The sequence below is a fragment of the Pteronotus mesoamericanus genome, unplaced genomic scaffold, assembly GCF_021234165.1.
Source record: "Pteronotus mesoamericanus isolate MK-2021 breed Mesoamerican mustached bat unplaced genomic scaffold, CSHL_Meso_final scaffold_85, whole genome shotgun sequence".
NCBI lineage: Eukaryota > Metazoa > Chordata > Mammalia > Chiroptera > Mormoopidae > Pteronotus > Pteronotus mesoamericanus.
In genome coordinates, this window is record NW_026555329.1 from 6876855 (window position 1) to 6901591 (window position 24737).

Consider the following 24737-nt stretch of genomic DNA (forward strand, 5'->3'; position numbering starts at 1 on the left):
TAAATCAAATTTTTAAATCAAATCACCTCTTTTTGTAATAAACAAAGGCTTAGTGTGTCCCAGGACATAACACCAGCAAATTACAGAACCAGTAAATGAAGGAGGGGTATCTTGCTCCTATAGAATAAGCTATCATTTTTCCTCTGGGAAAATATAAAATAACAGATTAAAAAGTAAGTATTACTTAAATAATGTTATCAAGATAGAAAAGAATAAAATGAAATAAGACAAAAACAAATAAATATACTAAAACAAGGCATCGAAAGAATCTTTAAAAAAATTCACTGAAGCCAAATGGCAGACTCTCACAACAACGCCAGCTGGTACACTGATATAGATGGGTTCCTAGAACATTCACCTAGCAGGGGAAGCCTGTACTAAATGGGCCCACCCTCCAGAAGATAATTCCAGTTTTTTGGGGGCCTCCCCTCATACAACCTACTATATGATCCAGTCATTTCATTTCTAGGTATTTACCCACCCAAGAGAAATGAAAGCATATGTACACACAAAGCCTTGTATATGACTTTTCATAGCAGTTTTAGTTGTAATACCCCAAAAGAGTGAATGACCCAAATTTACGTCAACTGGAAAACAGACACATAAATTGTGGTTTATCCATACAAAGGAATATAACTCAGCAATAAAAATTAATGAAATGTTAATACATGCAACAACATGGATAAGTCTCAAAGTAATTATGTTAAGCAAAAGAAGCCAGATGAAAAGAGTATAAATACTATCTGATTCCATTAATATAAAATTCTAGAAAATTCAAAATAATCTATAGTGACAGAAAGCAAATCTGTGGTTATAGGAGAGGAAGACCGGCAGCTAAGAGGTATGGGAGAAAGGGGTTACAAAAGGCTGGAGTAAACTTCTGCAGGTAAGGGGTATGTTCATTATCTTGATTATGGTGATGATTTCACAGGTGTGTAGTTATGTCTAAACTTATCAAGTTGTACATTTTAAGTATGTATGGATTGTTGTATGAAAATTATAACCCAATAAAGCTCTAAAAGATATCAGATGAAATTTTAAATTCTTTGGGAGAGTTTTTTAACATTTTAAAGTCCTTTTGTATGTTTTTACAGAATGACTATAATTTCATATATTTTTAAATCAGAATATCTTAAACCATGCTATAACCTATAGCATAATTAGGTAGCATGAAGTCTTTCATGATTTTACTAAGTATTTTAATATTAAGTATATAGAATTAGAGTTGATTTTTATATATTGATAATGTAGTCTGCAACCTTGCTAACTCAAAGATCAACTTTGGTACTTTTTTTTTTTTTGTAGATTCCATTGCATTGTTCACATAGTTAAGATAGTTTTACATCTTTCTTTTCTATTTGGATGCTTTTATTTTCTGACCGTGTTGTACAGGCTGGAATTTCTAGCACAATCTTGAATTGAAGTGGTGAGAGTGTACGCCCTTGTCTCATTCCAGATCTTAGTCTTCTACTTTTTAGTATGATGCTAGCTGTAGATTTTTCTGTTGATGCTCTTTAATGAGTTGAGGTAATTTTTTTCCATTTCTAGTTTGTTGAGAGTTATTGGGAATGGACAGTATACTTTGCCAAACGAGTTTTCTGCATTTATTGAGATGATTAGATAGTTCCTATCTGTAAATTTTTTAAATAAGGGTAATTGCATTAATATCTAAATGTTAAACCAAACTTGCACTCTTTGGATAAACCCTACTTGGTGGTAATGTTATTATTCTTTTTATATATTGTTGATTGTATTGCTAAAATTTTGTTAAGAATTTTTCCATCAATGTGCATAAGGCATATTTGTCTATAATTTTATTTACTTATAACATCTTTGTGTAATTTAAAACAATTTTTATTTGAGGACATGTTCATTGATTTTGAGAGCGAGGGGAAGGGAGAGAGAAAGAGAAACGTCAATGTGAGAAACATCAATCAGTTGTCTTCTGTACACGCCTTAACCCGGAATCAAACCCACAAGTTAGGTATGTGCCCTGACTGGGAATTGAACCAATTTATGGGATGGCACTCCAACCAACTGAGCCACACTGGCCAGGGCTCTTTGTCTAATTTTGATACCTGAGTAATGTTGGTCTCATAGAATAGGAACTCTGTCCTCTTCTACTTTCTGTTTGGTAGAATTCACCAGTAAAGCCACTTGGGCCTGGAGTTTTCTTATAAAAAAGGTTTTAACTACAAATTCAAATTCTTTTATATATATATAAGATTATTCAAATGATTAATTTATTTTTGAGTAGGCCTTACTAGTCTCTGTCCTTCAAAGAATTTGTTCATTCCATTGGAGTTGTAGTATTTGCATAACAGTTTTCATATGATTGTATTGTTTCAATAACTGCAGAGTCTGTAGTGAGATCAGCACTCTAATTCTTAGTATTGGTAATTTGTATCTTAATATATATTGTTCAGCCTTGTTCTGGAACACATTTACATTACTTGGGAACAGTTTGGTCCTTTTGAGGTTTGTTTTCAGGCTTTGGTATATGGGTTCAGAGTGTGAGTTTGGTCTAGGGCTAATTTTTTACTCTGAGGTAATCTCTCTCTCTCTCTTCCTGTCCCCCGTCCCTCCCCGCCAAAGTAGCTTCCTCCTCTCTAGTTCCTTGCTCTGAAGACTCACCTACTTTTGCCTACTTCCTAGGCTGGATTTCTCCTCCCAGCTCTGAGGCTTGGAAACTACCCAGGCAATAACCTCGGTCAATGATAAAGTTCATCTCATTTTTCTCCCCTTTCTTGGGGATCACTGTCTTATTCTGCCTGATGTCCAGTGTTAGAAAACTGTTTCATATATTTTGTCCAGTTTCTTAGTTGTTTCAAGCAGGAAGGTAAATCTAATCACAATTAATCAATCTTGGCTGGAAGTAGAAATCTCTAATTTCATCTGGTTTTCACAGCAATTGACACAAATGATCTTTTCCTTTTTTTTTTTTAATAACACTTTTCATAGTACACTTAACATAATAACACTTTTCTATGATACCACACTCTCCTGGACTTTCTTTTATTTTTCAGCCATTCTTTAAGCTTCTTTGCTGGCTGCTGCTTTACTATCTGAATTTGAATTTTGCAGGGTCCTAGTATCGATCTCCCAGCCTAGTTACTTCTCCACCTACACTTTATTTCTCCTTAGACAGCTTAAGTCCGGCCCATCAGTCCATTATTCAGTCCCCATCAGCTCTTCCCTGCTGCTGTCCCTGGTCCACTCTGGCTCCCAAACATCATTTCCACATAGCAGCCACATCACGTATATCAGTCCATGCACTCTTCGAATAAGACCCTTTCGTGCAATAGTTCTTAATCTGCTTTGTGTCATGGAACATTTTGGAACACTGGTGGTCTATGGACTCTTTCCCAGAAGAAGTCATAGCAATGTACTAAAATAACCCATAGATCTCAAAGAAAACCAATTATACCAAAATATAATAGTCAAAAAATTTAGCAAAAAATGTGAGTTTTGATATAGTTATGAATATGCCTCATTATTACCACATTAAATAATAAGATCTAATAGTGACAAATGTAAATAAGATCTGAGATATCTCAAATAACTAATATGAAAATTTCTGTGATTTTCATTGGTGACATCACAGGCACTGGTAATTCTTTTGTAGTTTGTTGTTTATATTCATGATAAAAAGTAAGTAAAATTTCTATCAAGGATAAGTGGGGAAAAAGGTTGCAATTTTTTCCCTTTCATGTTCACTGCCTCTGAGTTCTAACCAGAGATTCCTTGGGGGTCATGAACCATTAATTAAAATCTCGATGGCTTTCTGTTTGAGTAAGAACAAAATCCAAAGCTGTTATGATGGCCTACAAGGCACTACATGATTTAGTCCCTGAGTATGTCACACACTCCCTCGGCCTACTCCTCTCTTCTTTAGTCACTGTAACCCCCACCTCCAAGCCTTTACATTTGCCATTCCTGTATTTAAGATAATACCACCTCTGTCCTGGTTATTGATTTATTGCCTCTCAGGTCCAAATTCACCCTTCTGCCTGACAACTATTTCTCCTTTAACAGGAGGTAAGATGGCAAGCCCTGTCTGTAGAGGGTACTGGGAAGATACTGCAGAAGGAAGAAATTTTTCTTCTTGCTCTTTCTGGTGGCTCACTGGGAAGGCTCCTGCCAGGTGAACTTTTTCTCCAATGTCCTGCCTGCAGTGTTTTCAGAACAAGGTGCCTGCGGGGTGCAGTTTGCTCATATGTTTGGCCACCAGGAGCTTTCTCTAGCTCTTGGCTTGGCTAGTAAAGGTGTACCCGCAGGCCCATGGAGCACAGGCCTGTTTCGCCCAGGTCACGGATGCCTGTATCCTGCTACACACAGCTTTGTTCACTTGGACAAGGAGTACTTGTTCTCATGCTTGCCTCCTGACTTGTACCCCCAGGCTTTTCCCTAGTCCACATCCCCTTTCTTTAACCCTCTTTATATCTTGCACCCCTCAGTACTACTCTCTTCAATTCCCACTCTTCCCTAAAGTCTCATTTCTGTTTCCCCATTCAGCCTCTCTTTTGCTAACCATGTCCAGTACCACTTTGGGCCTCAACCCTTACTCTGAACAAGCTCCTTAGCACTCTCTGTGGTTGTACCCTGATATGAGACCACTAGATCCCTTACACATGTGCTGGTGCGTGCTTATCTGTGTCCTGGTAGTGGAGTGGATTTAGGTCTTTGTATGATCCCAATTGATATTGAGCAACATTGGTAGTAGCTGTACCTTCCTGAGTCACTGTTTTAACCCATGGTTCGCCTCACTGGAAAGAATAATGTAACATTTTCATGAGATTTCTTGTCCACACAATGACCTCTGACAAAAACGCAGTCTTACTTGAGGGCCTCTTTCTTACAATATCACAGTGATGCTAGAGTGAAGTTTGGGAAAGATTTATGCTTTATAAATTTAGAGTTCTAGTAACATTTTATCATAAATAAATTCTAAATATTATAAGAATTAAATCAAAATTCATTGGAGAATATGGTAAAGCTTGTTGATAGTTGAACCATTACCTCTTTATATTGAGTAGATTCCTCAGACTTGTCAGTAAAGTCTGACTTGATGCTATTCATGGAGCACAGAGGAACTGAGCTGCTATTTTTTTCAGGATATGCCATTGATTCCATCTGCTCATCGGCTTTTTTAATATCCTTAATAATGAATATACAGGTTACCATTAGAATAATGCCTTAAAAATTCAAAGGAGCTATATTAAACATCCCTCTAAAACTATATTTTGCCTCTTTTATTGAAAGTGGTATAGCTTGTATTCTTGTGCAGGTCTTGCTGAAGTTTTCAGGCTTCATAGGGAGCAAGTCCAACTCATACTAGAATGTTATTGAGTGATGATAACTTATTCTGCCTCTCCTCTCACCGAATATCTGTATAATTAACTGGAGAAAACAATGCCTTAATCCAAAACAATTATTCCACCAGCAGGGACAGATCTTAAAGGAGCTTTGTGAGGGAGATTACTCAAAGGCACGCTTTCTGACCCCTTCTTCCTAGCTTATAAATTTATAACATGTAGCTAGAAACTTAAATGTGAGGCTGGTCCTTAGCCTGAGGAAGATCTGAGGAGAATAATATGTTCCATGCCTGTCACTGCTGCCCATTCCAAACTGATCACAAAGCACAATTGCTGAGGCTAGCTCATAAACAATAAGAAATTCCAAAAATATCAAGTTAAACTTAATGAGGCTGTTTAAATTATAGGATAGGATAAAGCTCTAAACCAGAACGCTGTAAGCCTAGTTTTGTTTTTCTTGGTATTTAGAGAAATGAGACCAGTTTTAGTGGTGTGAGTAAATAAATTTGACTACCCCATGAAGAGAGGGGAGGAAGGGGATGAGACAGAAATGAGGACCCCAGTCAGGATGATTGTGGCCGAGATCAGGGTGGGGAGCGGAGATGAAAGACATAGGTGGATTTAGGTACAAAGGAGAATATGCACATGAAAGGCTTCCCAGGGACACTGATTCTTTGACAAGCTTAACAACTGTGAATCAGTCTTTTCAAAGTACAATGAAGTTTAACCATTCTTATACTATCCTAACATCTTTAATCAGACATTCCTTTTTGCTATCACTGTTTTTTTTTTTTTTCCCAATTTCTCTACCAAGAAAAAAAAAATCTTTTATTTGTTTTTTTTTTTTTCAGGAGATATTTACTTTGTGACAGGCTTAATATAAAATTTTGACCTCTTCTCATAATAAATTTTTCTAAGAAGGTGTTTTAACAGGACAAAGAATTTTTTTTTCTGAGAAGGCTGCTAGACAAGACAAGTTTTGGTATGTATGTATCTCTACTTGTTTTTGTTTCCTTTTCATGTGGAAACTCACTAAAGGAATATGTCTGTAAATAATCATGCATGTCCAAGACAAATAATTATAGCATTAATCTCCGTGGGTTGCTCAAACATATGAGCAAACATTTTTCTGAAAAGTTTGATTGGATAATGCTAATGCTAATAATAATAATATAATAAAATTTATTATGTCAACAATAATTCAAAGCACTTTACATGAATGACCTAATTTAACACTCACAGGAATTCATGGAAAGGTTATCATGATTTTCCCCATTAGCAATTAGAAAACTGAGGCAAAACAAAACAAAACAAAGCAAAACTTAAACAACTTGCCCAAGGTCCAAAAACTATTAAGTGTCAGAGTTGGGATTCCAGTTTAAAATATGTAAACATTACCTGCGACATCGCAAGTGAATAATATAGACCTTGTTGTGCCATTAGTTCAGCATGTGTTCCCTTTTCCACAGCCATACCATCCTTCATGGCCACAATCACATCCGCACTGCGCACCGTGGAAAGTCGGTGTGCTACCACAATTGTAGTCCGGCCTTTGCTTGCCTACAAAGTAAGTATAGAAAAAAATAAAATGAAATTAATAGGAATAACAAACTATTCAATATTCAAGAAAACTGCTTGTCCTATTTTATGTGTCAAAGAATGTTATCTTTGGATATAGAAATTTAGAAACATTGGTAGTTACGAAGGCCAATAAAAATTAAAATGAAAAGGAAGTCAAAGTTAATTAGATTCCATATTGGTGGATTTACAAAGCCACAGTACCTTAGAGCTAGAAAAGAAACTAAAAACCATTTAATCTGAACCACCTAAGAGCTATCTGGCTAGTAACTAAGTAATTTATACTCAGTATTTCTTATTTTCTTCATCTTTAAAATCAGGATATTTTTTAACTAGGTGGGTACAGGTTCAAAGTAATATAGGTTTTTAACTTTTTTACAAATATCCTATACATATGGAAAAGTACACATAAGCATACAGATCAATACACTTTCACAAACTGAATATATCCAGATGCATTGTACCCGGGTTAAGAAACAGATTATCAGCACTCTGAAACTCTCTCCTGTTCTTTTCCAATCACTGCTGCCCAGCTCATTCACACCAATGGTAACCTCTATCCTGATTTCTAAGAGCATAGATTTGTTTTTATTTCTTTGGGTATTTTATATAAATGGAATCGTGTAGTATATACCTCTCTATGTCTGAGCATCTTGTTTAACATTGTTTTTGAAATTTATCTATTTTGTTGTATATAGCTGTGAATCATTCATTCTTATGGCTGAATAGTATTCCGTTGTGGAAATATATCACAATTTACTTACCTGCCCTACTACTGTTTGACATTTGAGTAGTTTCAGGGTTTTTTTCTATAATGAATGGATTTTTATCCATGTCTAATTGGTGAACATATGTATACAATTCTACTAGTTATATCCCTAGGAGAGGAATTGCTGAGCCATATACTCAGCTATTTTAGATTCTGACAAACAGCTTGTCAAAGTGGTTGTCCCAATCTATAAACCTCCTATAAAAGTACAGGACAGTTTTAGTTACTCAGTATTCTCACCAACACTTGGTAATTTCTGTATTTGTCTGGTAGGTAAGTACTACCATATTTTGGCTTTTATTTTCATTTCCCTGATGATTGATAAAGTTAAACAACTTTTTATATGGGTAATGACAATCTGGATATTCTCTCTTGTGAATTGTAGATTTTGCTCATTTTTCTACTGGAACTATCTTTTTCTTGTCAATTTTCAGGAGTTATTTATATATTTGAACATATGAGGACTTTGTCAGATACTATGTATTACAATTATTTTTTCCTCCAAATGGTAGTCTTTTCACTTTCTTAATGGTGTCATTTGATGAATACAATTTAAAAATCTTTAGTAGAGTCTAACTGATCAACTTTTATAATCTATGTTTTTTGGTGTGTCCTATTTAAGAAATCTTTACTCCAAAGTCATGTGGATATTTTTCTATCTTTTGCTTTACAATCTTTATCATTTGCCTTTCCTATTTAGATCTATACATCATCAGAAATTAATTATGTCGGGTGTCAAGTAGGAGTCAATGTACATTTTCCCTATACAGGTAGTAACCCCTTATCCAAGGTTTTTACTTTCCATGGTTTTAGTTGCCCTCAGTCAACTGTGGTCTGAAAATATTAAATGGAAAATTTCAGAAATAATAAATTTAAAAGAAATTTTGAGAGATACTATATTCATATAACTTTTATTATAGTATATTGTTATAATTGTTCTATTTTATTAATAGTGGCTGTAAATCTCTTACTGTGACTAACTTATAAATTAAACTTTATCATAGGTAGCATGTATCAGAAAAAACATAGTATGTACCCGATAGGGTTTGGTACTATCTGCAGTTTCAGGCATTCACTGGGGATCTTGGAACATATCCCCTGCAGATAAGGAGACAAATGTACAAGTTAATCAATAGTTCCAGAAGCACTTTTTGAAAACACCATCCTTTCTCTGTTGCACTGCAGAGCTGTCTTTGTCATTACATCAGGTGACCATTGTTTTGTATCTGTTTTTGTATTCTGTCTACTGTTCTATTCAGTTTATCTATTATAACACCAATACTATGTTGTCTTAACTACCATAAATTTAAAGTAGGCTTTCATATTTATTCATCTAAATCTTTCAGCTTCATTGCTCCTCTACAAGGTTGTCTTGATTATCCTTCAGGTAATGTAGTTTTGTAAATGCCTAACACTGTAACTGATACCTTGGGCATACTTTAGGCACACTAAAAATTTTCTGGGTGCTTAAGAACTTCTAGCTAATATTATTATTATTAACAGTATGGTACTAATATATTACTGATATTGACTTTTTATTCTTATCTATTAGAGAAAAGGAAACTGGAGCTCAGGAAAGTGAAGAGACTTGCTCAAGGTTTCATCTAGTCACTGGAGGACTGGTACTAGAATCTGGTATGTGTACTCTATTCTCTGGAAAGGATTTCTCTATTGCAGACTATATTCTGGATGAAGTAGATGATTATTTCTTTCAAACTCTTCTATTCCAAATCTATAAGTGAAGAAAACTTTTTAAAACCATAATGATTGACAGGAGGAAACAGATTTATGATATAATGTTATATGCAAAATGTAGGAAAATGTATGCATCATGTTATAACTATGTTAAAAATCTATCCATAGAAAAAGATACTAATATAGAGTATATCAAAATATTAATAGTGCCTATATATAATTATTGGGCCTATGGGTTGTAGTCTTCTTGTCTCAGTTTTCTCAATTTTATTTAATATACATGTATTACATCTTTGTTTAAAAGCAATAGAGCTAAAATAATTTGGAAAAAGATGTTTTATTTTAAAAAGATTTTGTTCCTATGATGCTTACAGGCACAAGAGCAACAAATAGATAATATTATGAAATACTAAATAGTTACACTGTTATTATTAAAGGTCTTTATTTTTTACTATTTTTATGGTACCTTATTTATATTCTTATATATTTAGCTTTTGTTGAAATGACCATCCAAAGTATCACCCAAACCAGGACACCCTTGAGTGAGACAAACTGGGAGATATGGTCATGTACTTATAACTTAAAACCTTTTGAACTTAAAGAGGAATCATATATCACTCAGGTTAAAAATGGCAATAGAGAAGTGGTTACGACCTAAATTGGACTTTAATATTTAAATTTACTTTGAGAAATAGTAGTGGGGATGGAGACACTAGAACTCATCAAAACTTGGCTTCCACAATAAGAAGACAAGGTTATTAATTTTGGTTTTTGAAATATACTGTATACCTGTAAATGTCACACAGATATAGTTATGTCAGGAATATATACATTCATATATACATACACCCAATGGGTATATGTGTGTGTATGTGCATGCACATTTTGTACCCCACCAAGCCAACTAAGAATGTTATAATTTGGGTTAGTAATGAGGACTGATGCCTAAAGTTCAAAAGTGAGCATAAGTCACTGTATCACAGTCAGTCTAAAGTTTCCCCTAGTCATGGCAGCAGTAAAGGGACCTGTGGCAGGACCAGATTCATGGGTATATGAACTATGCAGTTGATACAGCCCTCATGCTTAGCAGGGTCCTACTTTTGGCTTAATGCTCTGCTGTTATCTTACAATTCATCTTTTTTTGGTGCTGAAACCCAGGATTCACTTCCTATAATTCTTAATTTTTGGAAAAGAAGCCCCACATTTCCATTTTTCACTGAGCCTCACAAACTATGTAGCTGACTCTGACCATTGGTGAAGGTAAAAATGGTTCCATGTGTGTATAGCTTAGTTTAACCCAAGCATGGATATTAAGGTAAATTTTTAAAAAAGGAAAAAAATAGTTTGACATCTATCCAATGCAGGGTACCTTCTTGTCATGACCTCAGTTACATTCTAATAATCAGACTGAAATTATGATTCAAAGCATCTAAATTTATTTATATTTAACCTACATCTCCTGGCACATAGAGTAGACAGATGAGATAGCTATTTCTGCCCTCGCAGGCCTGTTTCAGACATTTTTTCCTAGCAATATGAAATAATTAAATAATATGACTAGCACCAAAATTTCCCTTTATTTTGAAAGCAGATCATTACATTACATGAATATTTAAACAATCTTCTTGAACAACAAAGAAGACTAATGATGTAGCAATGAAGTCCACTGTTTCAATAAAAACTCATAATACAGTTTACTCTGACATATAATGATGAGCATAACTCTTACTGTACTACATGTTAAGAAAATATAAATTGTAAACAATCTCATAGATAGACTATACGGCAGTGGACCCCAGCCTTTTTGGCACCAGGGAATGGTTTTGTGGAAGACAGTTTTTCCACGGAAGAGGGTTGGGGAGACAGGAGGCAGAGCCCAGGCAGTGATGCAAGTGGCACCCATGGATGGGGAGAAGGGAGGTGGGGAACTCTTGTTGTGCAGTGTATCATGTTTATAAAGGAAAATCTAATTTTCAATAATTTCTTCATTATTTGTGTTTTCTGGAGTCACAATTCCTAGGTTTGAATCTGGTTTCTGCCAATTTCTGGATTTGTGGTCTTGGACCTATTTACTTCCCTGAGTCTTAGTTTCCTCATTTGTTAAATGAGGAAAAATTATACTACCTATATTTTAGGGTTCTTGTGTAGATTAATGTTCTTGGTATCATGGCTTGTAAGTAAAATGTTTGTAGTAAATAATAGTTTTTAAGTTATTAACTGAGTATCTTTAAGCCGCAGAGCCTTGACTATTTATTAAGGTCAATTCAAAAGATAAGTTAAGGTCCTTGCTCTTGTGTGAACTATAAGGGAGACAGAAAACAATTTTAACAAAGTAATAAATCTATAATAAAGTATATAAAAATACTATAGGAGTACAGAAGTGATTAACTGTTTAGCTGCATAGAGAAAGATTGCCAAATCAAAGACTTTTGAGTAGAGTCTTAGTGAATGGGTAAAAGTTTGTTTAATGGGAAAAAGAGGGGGGGGGCAATTATAATAGAGGGTACAGCAAGACAAGGCAGTTGGTCCTAAAAGAACATGGATTTGTGGGGAATAAAGAGGTGCACATATAGCAGAGGTTGTAGAAAACAGAAGATTATGGGGCTAGGAACAGAATTTAGGGCTAGTTCATGTAAAGCAATACTAAGGAGTGTTTCTCCTGGAGGGAACAGAATTTATTGGAGGTTTCTGAACACAGGAGTAGTGTACATAAATGAAGTCTGTTCTTTAAAAATTACCCATCACTCTCTATTTAAATATGGATACAGAACCTTTAAGGTCTTTTTCTATTAGATTTCTATTTTTTTTCGTACAGGCAGATCTTAGCATGTTTTTGAGACTTCAGAGGTTGTAAAATGATCAAGGTAAAAATGATTGATGTTGTAATAAATAACTATAGACATAATAGTTTGAACTCTTTTTATTGCTGTTTTTCTCTTGTAGCTCCTTAAGAAAACTACATATATACATTACATATATAAATTTTAATTTCAGGTGATGAACACTTGTCAGTTTTGTTATCTTTAAAAAAGAAGTAGAAAGGCCATAGAAATAGTCATCCATCAATAAGCCAAACAATATTACAGGTTAATTATTAACTACAGATGGCAAAAATAATTCATACTTTTGAGAATGTTACATTTTAAAGAATGTTAGATTTTGAAAGGTTCCATAACTAACATTTCTCTCTTCGGTTTTGCTTACACAGTCCCATGGGCTGACTGGGGAAGTATGCTTATTTCCCTCTGAGGGACAGGGACACTGCAGTTCAGAGAAGTGAAGCAGTGGATGACAGGCCACATGGCAGGTAGGTGGAAATACTGAAACACACACTCAGGCCCTCTGAACATGCAAAGTGCACAAACCCTGCCGCATCTCTGTGAGGTGTCTTCCTATTGATGTGATGAAAATCCTTTGCATTGACTAGTTCTTATACCTTGCAAGCTTTCTCTTCCTGTACCTTACACTAGTACTAAGGACAAGCTTTCATGCAAATGAACACTTTTGTAACAGGTTTACCTGTGAACAAAGCAGACCTATTTAAATTCCTTCTGTTGAAATGCAGGTAATAATGAGAATTGCTGATTCTCAATACTGATCTTATTGATTTAAGCATACACACCAAAGAGCTATTTTTGATTCTATAACATATACTTCATTTAAACAATATTTATAAACTATACCCTCTAACAGTTTATGTAGGATTCTAAAAATGGGCAATTTCTGAATTTTATAAAAAAGAAATAAGATAAAAATATTAGAAAAGGATAACACCAAAGCAGTGCCTCAAAAAATGAAGAGCCAATTGTATAAAAAACAGATTCTGCTTTTAACCAAGTTTGAATATCAAGAATAAGATTTACCCTCTCATCTGAAACCAAGAAAACAACTGGAAAAATATATGGAAAAATGGTTTTCAAAACACTGAATGTTATTAGGCAATGGAACACGGCGATGCCTGAGATACCTGATACACAGAAGATGAATACTGCAATTGCTTACAGCTCCACTATGTCATAAATGTGACCTAAAATGATGTACTAGCCATAGGGAACAAAAAAAGTTCAACATTAATTGTTTCAGACTTAAAACAGAAGAGATTTTTGGAAGCCAAAGTCTCCTAGAAAACTGATCTCAGAAATTTGACCTGATGCTTTGTGTTTTAGCAAGAATTACTGTAAAGATAAGAGAACTTATTGCAATCTATTCCTCTTTTATTTCTGGATGTTTCAATATAGGTGTGGTAGATTTTCAGTATGTCTTTGTTGCTATTATTTCTTCCAGAAAGTACCAAATTGAAAGAATTACCTAGCATCTCCTCTCCTCCTTCACGGTTCATACAAAGCTAAAAGCCAAGCAATTAGCTATTTGACCAAAGAAAGGTCAACAGGAAGGTAGGTCTCTACTTGACACTTTGCTGGCATTTTTCAGATTACTTCACAATTCCATGCACAACCATAAATCACCAGGTAATTAGTTTGGACTTTGAAATAGAAGGTGGTTTAAAACATCCCTGGAAGAATTGCTACGGCAGAGATAAGGGCCTGAGGAGACCAGCTTCTCACCAGTGGTGGTAATGGGCCTTGAACAAAGGTGGGCGACATGAAAAGAAAGAACAATGCAAAGCTGTGAGCATGTGAGAGGGCCTGAATTTGACTGACTGCTTGGTCAATTAACAGGGATAATATACTCTTTGGAGAAGCCTGTAAACACAGAGTTCTGGTGCCCCTCAGCAAGGTGGGGGTGAGAAACCTATGAGAACACAGGTTCCCACGTACTGCCACTCAAAAGGTTGCCTCCAGTAGATTGGGACTCATGGACGACATATGCTTGTGGTCTTCAAACTCTTTTTAAGATTTTAAAAAAGATTTTAAGCAAAATCCTTTCACCAAATAAAAGCACATATGGAAACTTGATATATTTAAATAAACCATACTAATTAGCAGGTGGCTGCTCTTTGAAATGACGGTGGGGGAACCCTACCTGATCATGTACCCCACTTCCCCACCTTCTTCTGTCCTCAAGAGACTCCTGGAAAACCCCAGTCTCCAGTGCTCCGAGAATACCATCTGTAAAACCTCTCGTGACTCTTTTACAAATTTCCACCTCTTTTAGCTACTGAAGTTTAACTGACCACATGGTATAAGAAGGTCTCTAGAGTAGTTATATAGGAAACATGACATTTCTGGTATTTTAACTTCTGACCATGATGTTAAAAGCCAATTAAATTGCCAGTCTTCTAGGTCAACACTGGTTCCATAGCTGAACAATGTCAAATTACTGTCAGGTCACTCCACCTGTCCTAGAATACTTTCTCTTTCGTAAAATGGGACAACAAATAGCAAAATATCAGGCACTTAGAGCCATATTTAAGAAGTGACTCATCTGCACCTCAACTCCTTCCTTTCAACTTGTAGGAATCTACTCACGTAAAGATATATATACTTAGGTTAAGAGCCTTTAGAAAGGAAAGACATTCAATATCTAAACTCTTTGCTGAGATGAGACCATGTTGTACTACCTAATTAGTAACAAGGAACAATACTCTGTACTACAATATTTTCTTTTTATAGCCTGAAATCTCTTTATTTTTACATCTAAATAAGTTAACAGGTTAACCATTTACAATAATACAGTGATTTATAGTCATTTAATACCTTTTTCCTTCATTTAACTCTATTAACAAGCTAATATTTGTGGCTAAATGGACAAGAAAGAGTAAATGATGAAGTGTGGGCAAGAAGAGAAAAATGCTAAAATTAATTAGCTTATCTTTCTTCCATGAGGGAGTAATATCTTAACTATGCTAGAATGCTGACTAATAAATAATACACTATAGATATCTTATTCAGTAGCAATTAGGAAAATTAGTATCTTATATATAATAGCTTTCCTTACTTGTGAGGGAGGGCAAAACTTAGGAATAATTTAAATTTACAGGAATAACTAAGATACATATCCATATCATGGAAAAATATTTTATTGTAATTTAAAAGCTTTGCATTATAATTTTTAAGACCTTGACATATCCTGCTAAGTAATAATTATTTAAATTCATTTTCGAAAGAAAAACCCAGTACCTATACATACAGTAGGATCAAAATAAGCAGCATAAGGGGACAAAAGTCAGTCTATTATAAGTCTACACAAGAGACTCTATTTGGGGTATGGTTTGAGTTTCTATTCTAAGAGGGCAGAGTAGTTTTAGGAAGAGGTTAGATTGTTATTTTTGAAATGCTGGTAAAATATGTATAACATGAATTTATGATTCTAAGCATTTTAAGGGTAGGGTCCTCGTGGATCTGAGAGGCTAATTTCTTTTGTATCACTATTATTTTATATTCACGCTTAGATTGCTATTATTTTTTTGGTAGTAAAATATGCATAACAAAATTTTAACCATTTTTAAGTGTATAATTAAGTGGCATTAAGTACATTTACATTGTTGTGCAACCATCATCACTACCATCTTAAGAACTTTTTCTTCATTCCATACTGAAACTCCAGACTGTTTATAACTCTTTATTCCCCTTTCCTCTCAGCCCCGGTAACCTCTATTTTATTTTATGTATATAAATTTGACTATTCTAGGTACCTCATATAAATGCAATCATACAACTTATCTTTTTTCATCTGCCTTATTTCAGTTAGTATAATGTCCTCAAGATCACTATTGTAGCATGGGTCAGAATTTCCTTCCTTTTTAGGACTGAATACTGTTTAGTTTCATGAATATACCAAATTTTGTTTAGCCATTCATCTGTTGATGGACATTTGGGTTGTTTTTAACTTCTGGTTACTGTGAATGATGCTAATGTGAGTGAACATGGGTACACAAACACCGGTTTGAATCCCTAATTTCAATTTTTCTTGGGTACGTACCCATACATGGAACTGGTGGATCATATGGCATTTCTATGTTCAGAAAGAGACTAGTTTTTAAGAGTGATCTGTATTTGGATTTCAATTCAATCCCTGGCAGATGTATACTCTTGATGAAGTACATCAGGGGGATTATGTACATGAACTACAGGGCTGACAATCGGCGTCCATGTTCTGGCTTCACTGTTGCCCAGTTGCTACTCAACCACTCTGCATTTCAGTGTGTACATCAGTAAAGTGGGAGAATATATGTTCATATCTCATGGATTCTTTGAAGGATTAGATATTATTAATTTATTCCTTTATCACACCTAAAATAATGATCTATAAATGGCTTTAGGGAGTCTATGAATTCTTCAATATTATTTGTAAATATTTGTGTATAAGTGCATTTGCAGATTTTTCTGAAGAGTTTCAGAGTCTCAATGGGGGCCCTGATCTAAGGGGAAGAAACACTACCCTAAAAGAAGTTAGTGGCCTATAATTTAACATCAAGTTTTACAAATGTGAGCTTGATTAAGCAGGCTTATAAAATGTCCCATGATATTTGGGAAATGAGGTAGTTTCTGTGTAACTTTTGTTCTCCTGGCTAAATTCCACCCAAGGAAATCCCGTTGCAGAAATCCCCTTTCTGTTCCCACTTATATAGTGATCCTACAGATGGTGAAAGAGAGAGAGAGAAAGAAAGAAAGAAAGAAAGAAAGAAAGAAAGAAAGAAAGAAAGAAAGAAACCTAAAAATCTCCCGATATCATATAGATAGCAAGATATATAACTGACATAGACATACCAAAATATGTGTGAGTATGTGTGTACAATAGTTAACCTAACTTCAACTTTGATAACCACTTCTTGGGCTTAATTTAATAAAGCAACCCACAGCTTACTCTAATATACCAATTTTCTTACTGTTTAGTTCTCTAGGTAGTATAAATATTGTTTAAATATAATGTAAGGGGCCTTGAGGGAAGACCAACAAATTGTGTATCATAGTGGGAAAGAACAGTGATGATAAAGAAAAGCCCAAGAGGGTTGCGACAAAAGCAGTTCTGCCTCTTGCAGTCAGTTCTGTCTCATAAAACTGTGACACAAACACTTCCCTCGTAAGTAATAAAGGACCTTTCTTATTTTATTTTTTTATTGTTCAAATACATTTGTCTCCACCTTCCCACCAACACTTTCCCCTGCGCCCCACCCCTCCCTCCCTCCATCCCTTCCCACTTTGGCTTTGCCCATGGGTCCTTTATACATGTTCTTTGACTTGACCCTTCCCTTTCTTTTCCCCAGCCCCCCTCCCTCCTTCCCTCTTGTCTCTGTTGGTTTCTATTTTTTTTCAGTGTTGCTGGTTATATTTTCCTTGCTTGTTTTGTTTTGTTGGTTAGGTTCCACTTATAGGTGAGATCATATGGTATTTGTCTTTTGCCCCCTGGCTTATTTCATTTAGCATAATGCTCTCTAGTTCCATCCATGCTGTTGCGAAGGGTAGTAGCTCTTTCTTTCTTTCTGCTGCGTAGTATTCCATTGTGTAAATTTACCATAGTTTTTTGATCCACTCATTCACTGATGGGCACTTAGGTTGCTTCCAGCACTTGGCTATTGTAAATTGTGCTGCTATGAACACTGGGGTGTGTAGGTGTTTTGAATTGGTGGTTATTCTTAGGGTATAATCCCAGCAGTGAAATTGCCATTGTGGAAAACAGTTTGGAATTTCCTCAAAAAGCTAAAAATGGAATGGCCTTTTCACCGAACAAAGGGCCTTTATGAAGGTTCTCTATTGATGTGGTATATAGGTGAACCTCCCTTAAAAATAATTATTCCTTAGATTTGCATACCACTTTTAACAATTCAAATAGCTTTCCCAGGTTTTATACCAAAATCAGCGTGGGCTTCCTTTGCTTCCCCAGTGACCTGCAGGCGATCACTGCCCTTCCTTTCTCCTCCACACAGTGGGACAGCCTGGAAGCCTGCTGCATTGGCGCTCTGGGTCAGAACCAGTAGCAGAGTGGAACCCCATGGCCTGTTGCATTAATCTTTACCCACTGATCCTAGATTCTCCTCTTGAACAAGGTTAATGAAGCAAAGCTAGTTTTCGGCAAGCCTAAATTAAGAAATCCAGAAACAACCACTTCAGGCCTTGGAGCTATTCTGAACCACACTGATCCAAAATACATCCAACAAAAGTGTATTGACTATCTACTAAGGGCCAGACATAGTTTTAGTGCCGGGGACAACACATTTATTCAATCAAGTCCTCTGCCACCAAAGAGTTACATTGCAGTGGGGAGAGACAACAAAATAAACAAGTACCTACATAGTATATTAGCTGATGAAAAGCGCTCTGGCATGTTTACGGAGTGGCCAATGTGGGGGACAGTGGCGGGATGTGAGGCTCCAGGAGGAGTTTGGTACCTAACTCCAGGGAACCTTGTAGCTTACTGTAAGGAATTTGGGTTTTATTTAGAGTGAAGAGTGAGATAAGGAGTCAGTGGAGGATTTGAAGCAGAAGCAGGCAATCATCAAATTTACACGTTAATAGCATTGCCTGGAGGCTGTGTTGAGAAAAGATTGAAGTGGGCATGGGCTGAAGCAGAGAAATACTGCAATAATCTGAGCGAGGACAAGGGTGATAGTTCTTCTGTGTCCTTTTTTAATCAAAACCCATCTCCTGCTCTTTTTGATTTGATTTTTAAAAATCACTATAGGTTAGTTTTACTGGCTCTAAAAGTTCATATCACAAGAAGACAATGGGATAATGGAGAGAAGGGGTTGGGAGGAATACATGAAAGCTGGGCACGAACAGATGCATCATTTAGGAGGGATACTTTTTACTGTTCTCTTTTTGGCTGGTTAGTGGTTTACATGATATTTTGAGTTGTAAAAATCTCCTGAGTGTTGTGAATTAGGTGGTATCATGCAGCAGGTCTGAGGGTTCTTAGGTGAGCAGAAATAGAACCTGCTAGATGCTCTGCCCTCCACATGTAGGGACCTCTCTTGATTCCACAGCTGCTCTCTGTGGTGGCCGCAGAGGACTCCCATGGCACTGGAGCTTTCATTACCTTGCCTATATTTTAAGTCTCCTCTTTACCATGAGTCATTTTCCAATAAATTAAGGCATATATAATTAACCCAATTTACTGTCTTCATCATCCCATTTGTTACCATTTGCCCTCATCCCACAAAAGAACAAACATTGCTTAAATCAGTTTCACATGCGTACATTTCTACACTGTTGAGTTGTAAATGAATTAAAAATGAACTTAAAAATCCCCATAATTCTGCCCCATAACTGTTACTATTTTCCTATTTGTTGCCTTCATTTTTGTTCACATGTATGCCTATTTTATCTAATTGGAATCACAGTTTACAAATATTTTGCATTGTTCTCTTTACACTTATGATATAGGATTCACTTTAATCAGTAGGAAAACAAAGCATTTGTGTATTAGCTTATCATGTTGCCAAGCAACTAGTTATCTTTTATTTTTTTAAATATATTTTATTGATTATGCTATTACAGTTGTCCCAATTTTTCCCCCTTTGCCCTCCTCTGTCTGGTACCCTCCTTCCTTCCAGCAATCCCCTCATTAGTTCATGTCCATAGGTCATGCATATAAGTTCTTTGGCTTCCTCATTTCCTATACTATTCTTAACATCCCCCCATTTTGTACCCACCAATTATGCTTCTTAATCCCTGAATCTTTTCACTCATACTCCCTCTTTTCCCTCCCAGCTGATAACTCTCCAGACGATCTCCAGATCTATGATTCTGTTCCTCTTCTGGTTGTTTGCTTAGTCTTTTTAGATTCAGCTGTTGATAGTTGTAAATTTGTAGTCATTTTAATGTTTGTAGTTTTGTTCTTTTTCTTAAATAAGTTCCTTTAATATTTCATGCAGTAATGGCTTGGTGATGATGAACTCCTTTAACTTTACTTTGTCTGGGAAGCTTTATATCTGAACTTCAATTCTAAATGATAACTTTGCTGGATACAGTAAAACCAATCTAGGTTGTAGGTCCTTGTTTTTCATCACTTTTAACAGTTCTTGCCAGTCCCTTTTTGCCTGCAAAGTTTCTTTTGAGAAGTCAGCTGACAGTCTTATAAAAAGTCTTTTGTAGGTAACTCTCTGCCTTTCCCTTGCTGCTTTTAAGATTGTCTCTTTATCTTTAACCTTTGGCATTTTAATTATGATGTATCTTGGTGTGGTCCTATTTGGATCCAACTTGTTTGGGATTCTCTGTGTTTCCTGGACTTGCATATCTATTTCCTTTGCCAAATTAGGGAAGTTTTCTTTCATTATTTTTTCAATTAAGTTTTCAAATTGTTGCTTTTCCTCTTTTTCTTCTGGCACCCCTATGATTCGTATGTTGGTATGTTTGGAGATGTTCCAGAGGCTCTTTATACTATGCTAGTTTTTTTTAAATTCATTTTTCTTCCTGCTGTTCTAATTGAATGCTCATTTCTTTCTTATGTTTCAAGTCGTTGATTTGAATCCTGGCTTCCTCCCCTCCATTGATGGTTCCCTGTAGATTTTTCTTTATATCACTTAGTAACCTTTATTTCTTCCTTTATGTTGTTGTCATACTCAATGAGTTCTTTGAGTATCCTGATTGCCAGGTTTTGAACTCTGTATCTGATAGGTTGGTTATCTCCATTTCCTTTAGTTCTTTTTCTGGTGTTTTGTTCTTCTCTTTCATTTGAGCCATATTTCTTTGTCTCCTTGATTTGGCAGCCTCCCTGTGTTTCTGTGCATTAGGTGAAGCTGCTTTGACTTCCTTATAGCATGGTCTAGTGTAGAAAAGGCACCTGTAAATTGTATGGGGTGGAGCCTTATAAGTAATCACCAGGGCAGGACAACTGGCGTCACTGCTTTGTGGTTCTGTATGGGGGGGGGGGTGAACTCAGAGAGGGGATAATGCCACTGCCTGGCTTCTGGAGGTTTGCCCAGCGCTTGCCCCTTTTCTAGTCACTTCACCCACTTCCCATATGTGACTGGCACCCTGGTGCTGAATCCCAGAGTGGGTGGGTTTGCATACATTCTAAGTCCATGTGGACCCTTTAAACAGTCTCCTGAAAATCTGGCAGTTTCTTCCACTGCCCCAACCCTCAATTGGTTTTTATAGCCAGAAGTTACAATAATTTATCTTCCCCACATTGGAACACTGGGCTGTGAGTTGTGGCTTGGGGATAGGATCACCTGTTCCCAAGGTATCCCTCCCAATTTTTATCCACTACACGTGAATGTGGGACCTTTTGTTCTGCCGCCACCACCTCTCAGCACTACGCTGCATTTCTGTGCCTCTCCACCCATCTCCACAACTCTGTCCTTCCTATCTGTCTGGATAAATGTGGCTTCTTTAAATTCTTGGTTGTTGGACTTCCCTACAGCTCTATTTTTCTGACTGTTGTAGGTGTTATTTGTTTTGAGATCTAGTTGTAATTCTTTCTGTGGTTGCAAGGAGGTGAAGCCTCCATCTTGACTGGAAATCTTGCAACTATTTATTTTTAATGTTTGAACAAGTTTTGATCACCCAAAGTGATTAATATACTGGATGAAAAGACAGTGGTGACAATATTTAACTTTTAAACAACTCTAAAGTCTATTACAAGATGTTTTTAAAAATCTTACATATGTATGTCAATTATACCCCAATAAACCTGGAAGAAATCATATGTAACTTAATATATCATTATGTTTAATCATTCCCCCTGGAGGGAATCACTGTTTCTTCTTCACCCAAATAAACCAAATTACCAGTGTCCATAATAAACATGAATTTCTTATTATTTGTTTATGAAAATAAGAAATATCATGTGCAACATATGACACACTTATCATGGGATGGAAACAAGGGTAAAAATCTTATATAATCTTATTTGAAAGTTGATAATAGTAATTAATTTTTCAATAAGCAGTAGGCACTTTGGCTGCCAGTAACCATTCCTGGTCCCAGAAAGTCAGCATTTAAAAAGAAAAGCCTATATTTTCCTTGAGAGAAAACCAGCACATTTTCAAACAAGGTCAACATAGAATGCACCATTAAGCCTACTGAAGGGTGTGGAAGTCATGATTATAAAGAGGGTTTGGTCATTGAAAAAAATATCTGATGTTTTCACACCACCATCACAAACTACCTTCCCAGATGCAGTGCAGTTTGGTAAAGAGTTATGACTGCACTGTGGCATGAGGCATGTGCCTGTGGTAAACAGAAGGTCAGTGTGAGGTTTGAGGGCCTGGGGATTGAAAGTTCAAGATCAGGTCAAACCACAATGTATGCTTCTCTACTTGAGGTAAAATTAAGTTGAAATGAGTACTCCAGGGTTGCCTTAATGAAGAAAAGTTGTCAGAGAAGAGAATCCCACAGGTGTGTATGGAAAAGCAAAGGTATAGTCATGATGGTGGTAATGGTGTGGGGTTACCATGGGGAGGTGGACATTTCAGACCCATTGGAATGAAGGTTTATATAGGATGATTGCTTAGATATCAGCTTCAAATATATTTTTAGTGCCAATTATAGCATCTTCTTCTCTTCTCCAAATCATTTCCTATAACCATCATATACATTTTTACAGGGGTGAACACCCTGCATCTATACATTAAGCAGGGTACTAAACTTAATAAAATAATCCATGATGGCACTATACTTCCTTATATTTAAAAACAATGCCAAACCAGGAATATTAAAATAAGAAATGTGCCTGCTCACTTACCTTTTCCAGTGCAGCTTGAACAACTGATTCACTTTCTGTATCTAGGGCAGATGTAGCCTCATCTAAGATCAATATCTTTGGGTTTCGAACTAAAGCTCGAGCAATTGCGATTCTCTGTTTCTGTCCTCCACTCATTTGAGCTCCTTTTTCACCTACTAAGGTATTAAATTTCTAATGAAAAATAGGAAAGAGCACAGAAACAGAAGAGAGAATGATCAAATGATTGGAAAAGGAAATGATAAACAATCACAGTTATGTTTCAATACCAGCAAATCACTAGGTCAGCCTGGCTGGTTTACACTTTTCATTTGTTCTTTGTAAAAACAAACAACTACTTAAAAAAGTCTAATAAAGAGAGGACTTAAGAAAAATTTGGCTAGCAATAAAAGAAATGAAGTATATGATAATCAAAGATTTTTAAGAAGATTAATACTAACTTGAATGAATTTTCAGTTTTTAGGAAATTTTTTGAATACATTAACATCTTTAAAAGAACACGGAATGCAAACACATACTTAACTACTATTCAAAATGTTTATTAGCAATTAAATGCATTATTTAGAACTTCCTTCCTGGATGTTCTAAAAGAGTATGAAAATAATTACTGCAAAAATAAACTTTCCCTCCAAATGTTTTTCAATTTTGCAAGATTTTTTATTTTAAATTTTATTTTATTTTTTCAAATACATTTGTCTCTGCCAACCCCCCACCACTTTCCCTTGCCCCCTCCCTCCTTCCCTCCCTCAGCTCTTCCTCTTTGGTTTTGTCCATGAGGCCTTGCTATATGTTCCTTGACTTTCCCCTTCCCTTCTTTGTCCCTGCCCCCCGCCCTCTCCTTCCCTCTTGTCTCTGTTGATTTCTTTTCCTTTCAGTGTTGCTGGTCATATTTTCCTTGCATCTTTGTATTGTTGGTTAGGTTCTGCTTATAGGTGAGATCATATGGTATTTGTCTTTCGCCCCCTGGCTTATTTTGCTTAGCATAATGCTCTCCAGTTCCATCCATGCTGTCGCGAAGTTTAGTAGTTCTTTTTTTCTTTCTGCTGCGTAGTATTCCATTGTGTATATGTACCATCACTTTTTGATCCAATCATCTACTGATGGGCATTTAGGTTGCTTCCAACACTTGGCTATTGTAAATTGTGCTGCTATGAACATTGCGGTGCATAGGTTCTTTTGTATTGGCGTTTTGGTATTCTTAGGGTATAGTCCCAGCAAGGGAATCACTGGATCAAAAGGCAGTTCCATATTCAGCTTTTTGAGGAAATTCCACACTGCTTTCCATAGTGGCTGCACCAGTCCGCATTCCCACCAACAGTGGACTAGGGTTCCCTTTTTTCCACAGCCTCGCCAGCACCTGTTGTTTGTTGATCTGTTTATGATGGTCATTCTGACCGGTGTGAGGTGGTACCTCATGGTGGTTTTGATCTGCATTTCTCTGATGGCTAGTGATGCTGAGCATCCTTTCAAATGCCTCTGGGCCCTCTGTATCTCCTCCTTGGAAAAGCGTCTGCCCAGGTCCTTTGCCCATTTTTTGATTGGGTCGTTTGAAAGACATAAATTTCTTGAATAAATATCCTTTCTAAATCTTAAATTTCTAGAGTTTGACCTTCAAATTTGTTTTTAAAATAGAAACCTGAGGAATAATTTAATTAATTATATACCCATAAACATTATGCACTCAATAAAATGCACTCAACTTAAAGATACAGTTTTATGAATTTTGACAAATGACTATACCCATACTATCATCATCCCAATAAAGATTTAGAATATTTCCATCAACCTAGAAAGTT

At 36.0% G+C, this 24737-nt stretch overlaps 1 protein-coding gene across 1 annotated transcript in view; it reads right to left on the bottom strand.

Moving 5' to 3' along the window:
- Nucleotides 1-24737, bottom strand: part of ABCB5 (ATP binding cassette subfamily B member 5) — a 90652-nt gene that overhangs the window by 32937 nt on the left and 32978 nt on the right. The window contains exons 13-15 of the mRNA XM_054564528.1: nucleotides 22945-23115; nucleotides 6714-6875; nucleotides 5020-5157 (exon numbers count right to left, since the gene is read on the bottom strand). Coding sequence (XP_054420503.1) covers nucleotides 5020-5157; nucleotides 6714-6875; nucleotides 22945-23115 — 471 coding nt within the window. The remainder of the gene's footprint in view (nucleotides 1-5019; nucleotides 5158-6713; nucleotides 6876-22944; nucleotides 23116-24737) is intronic.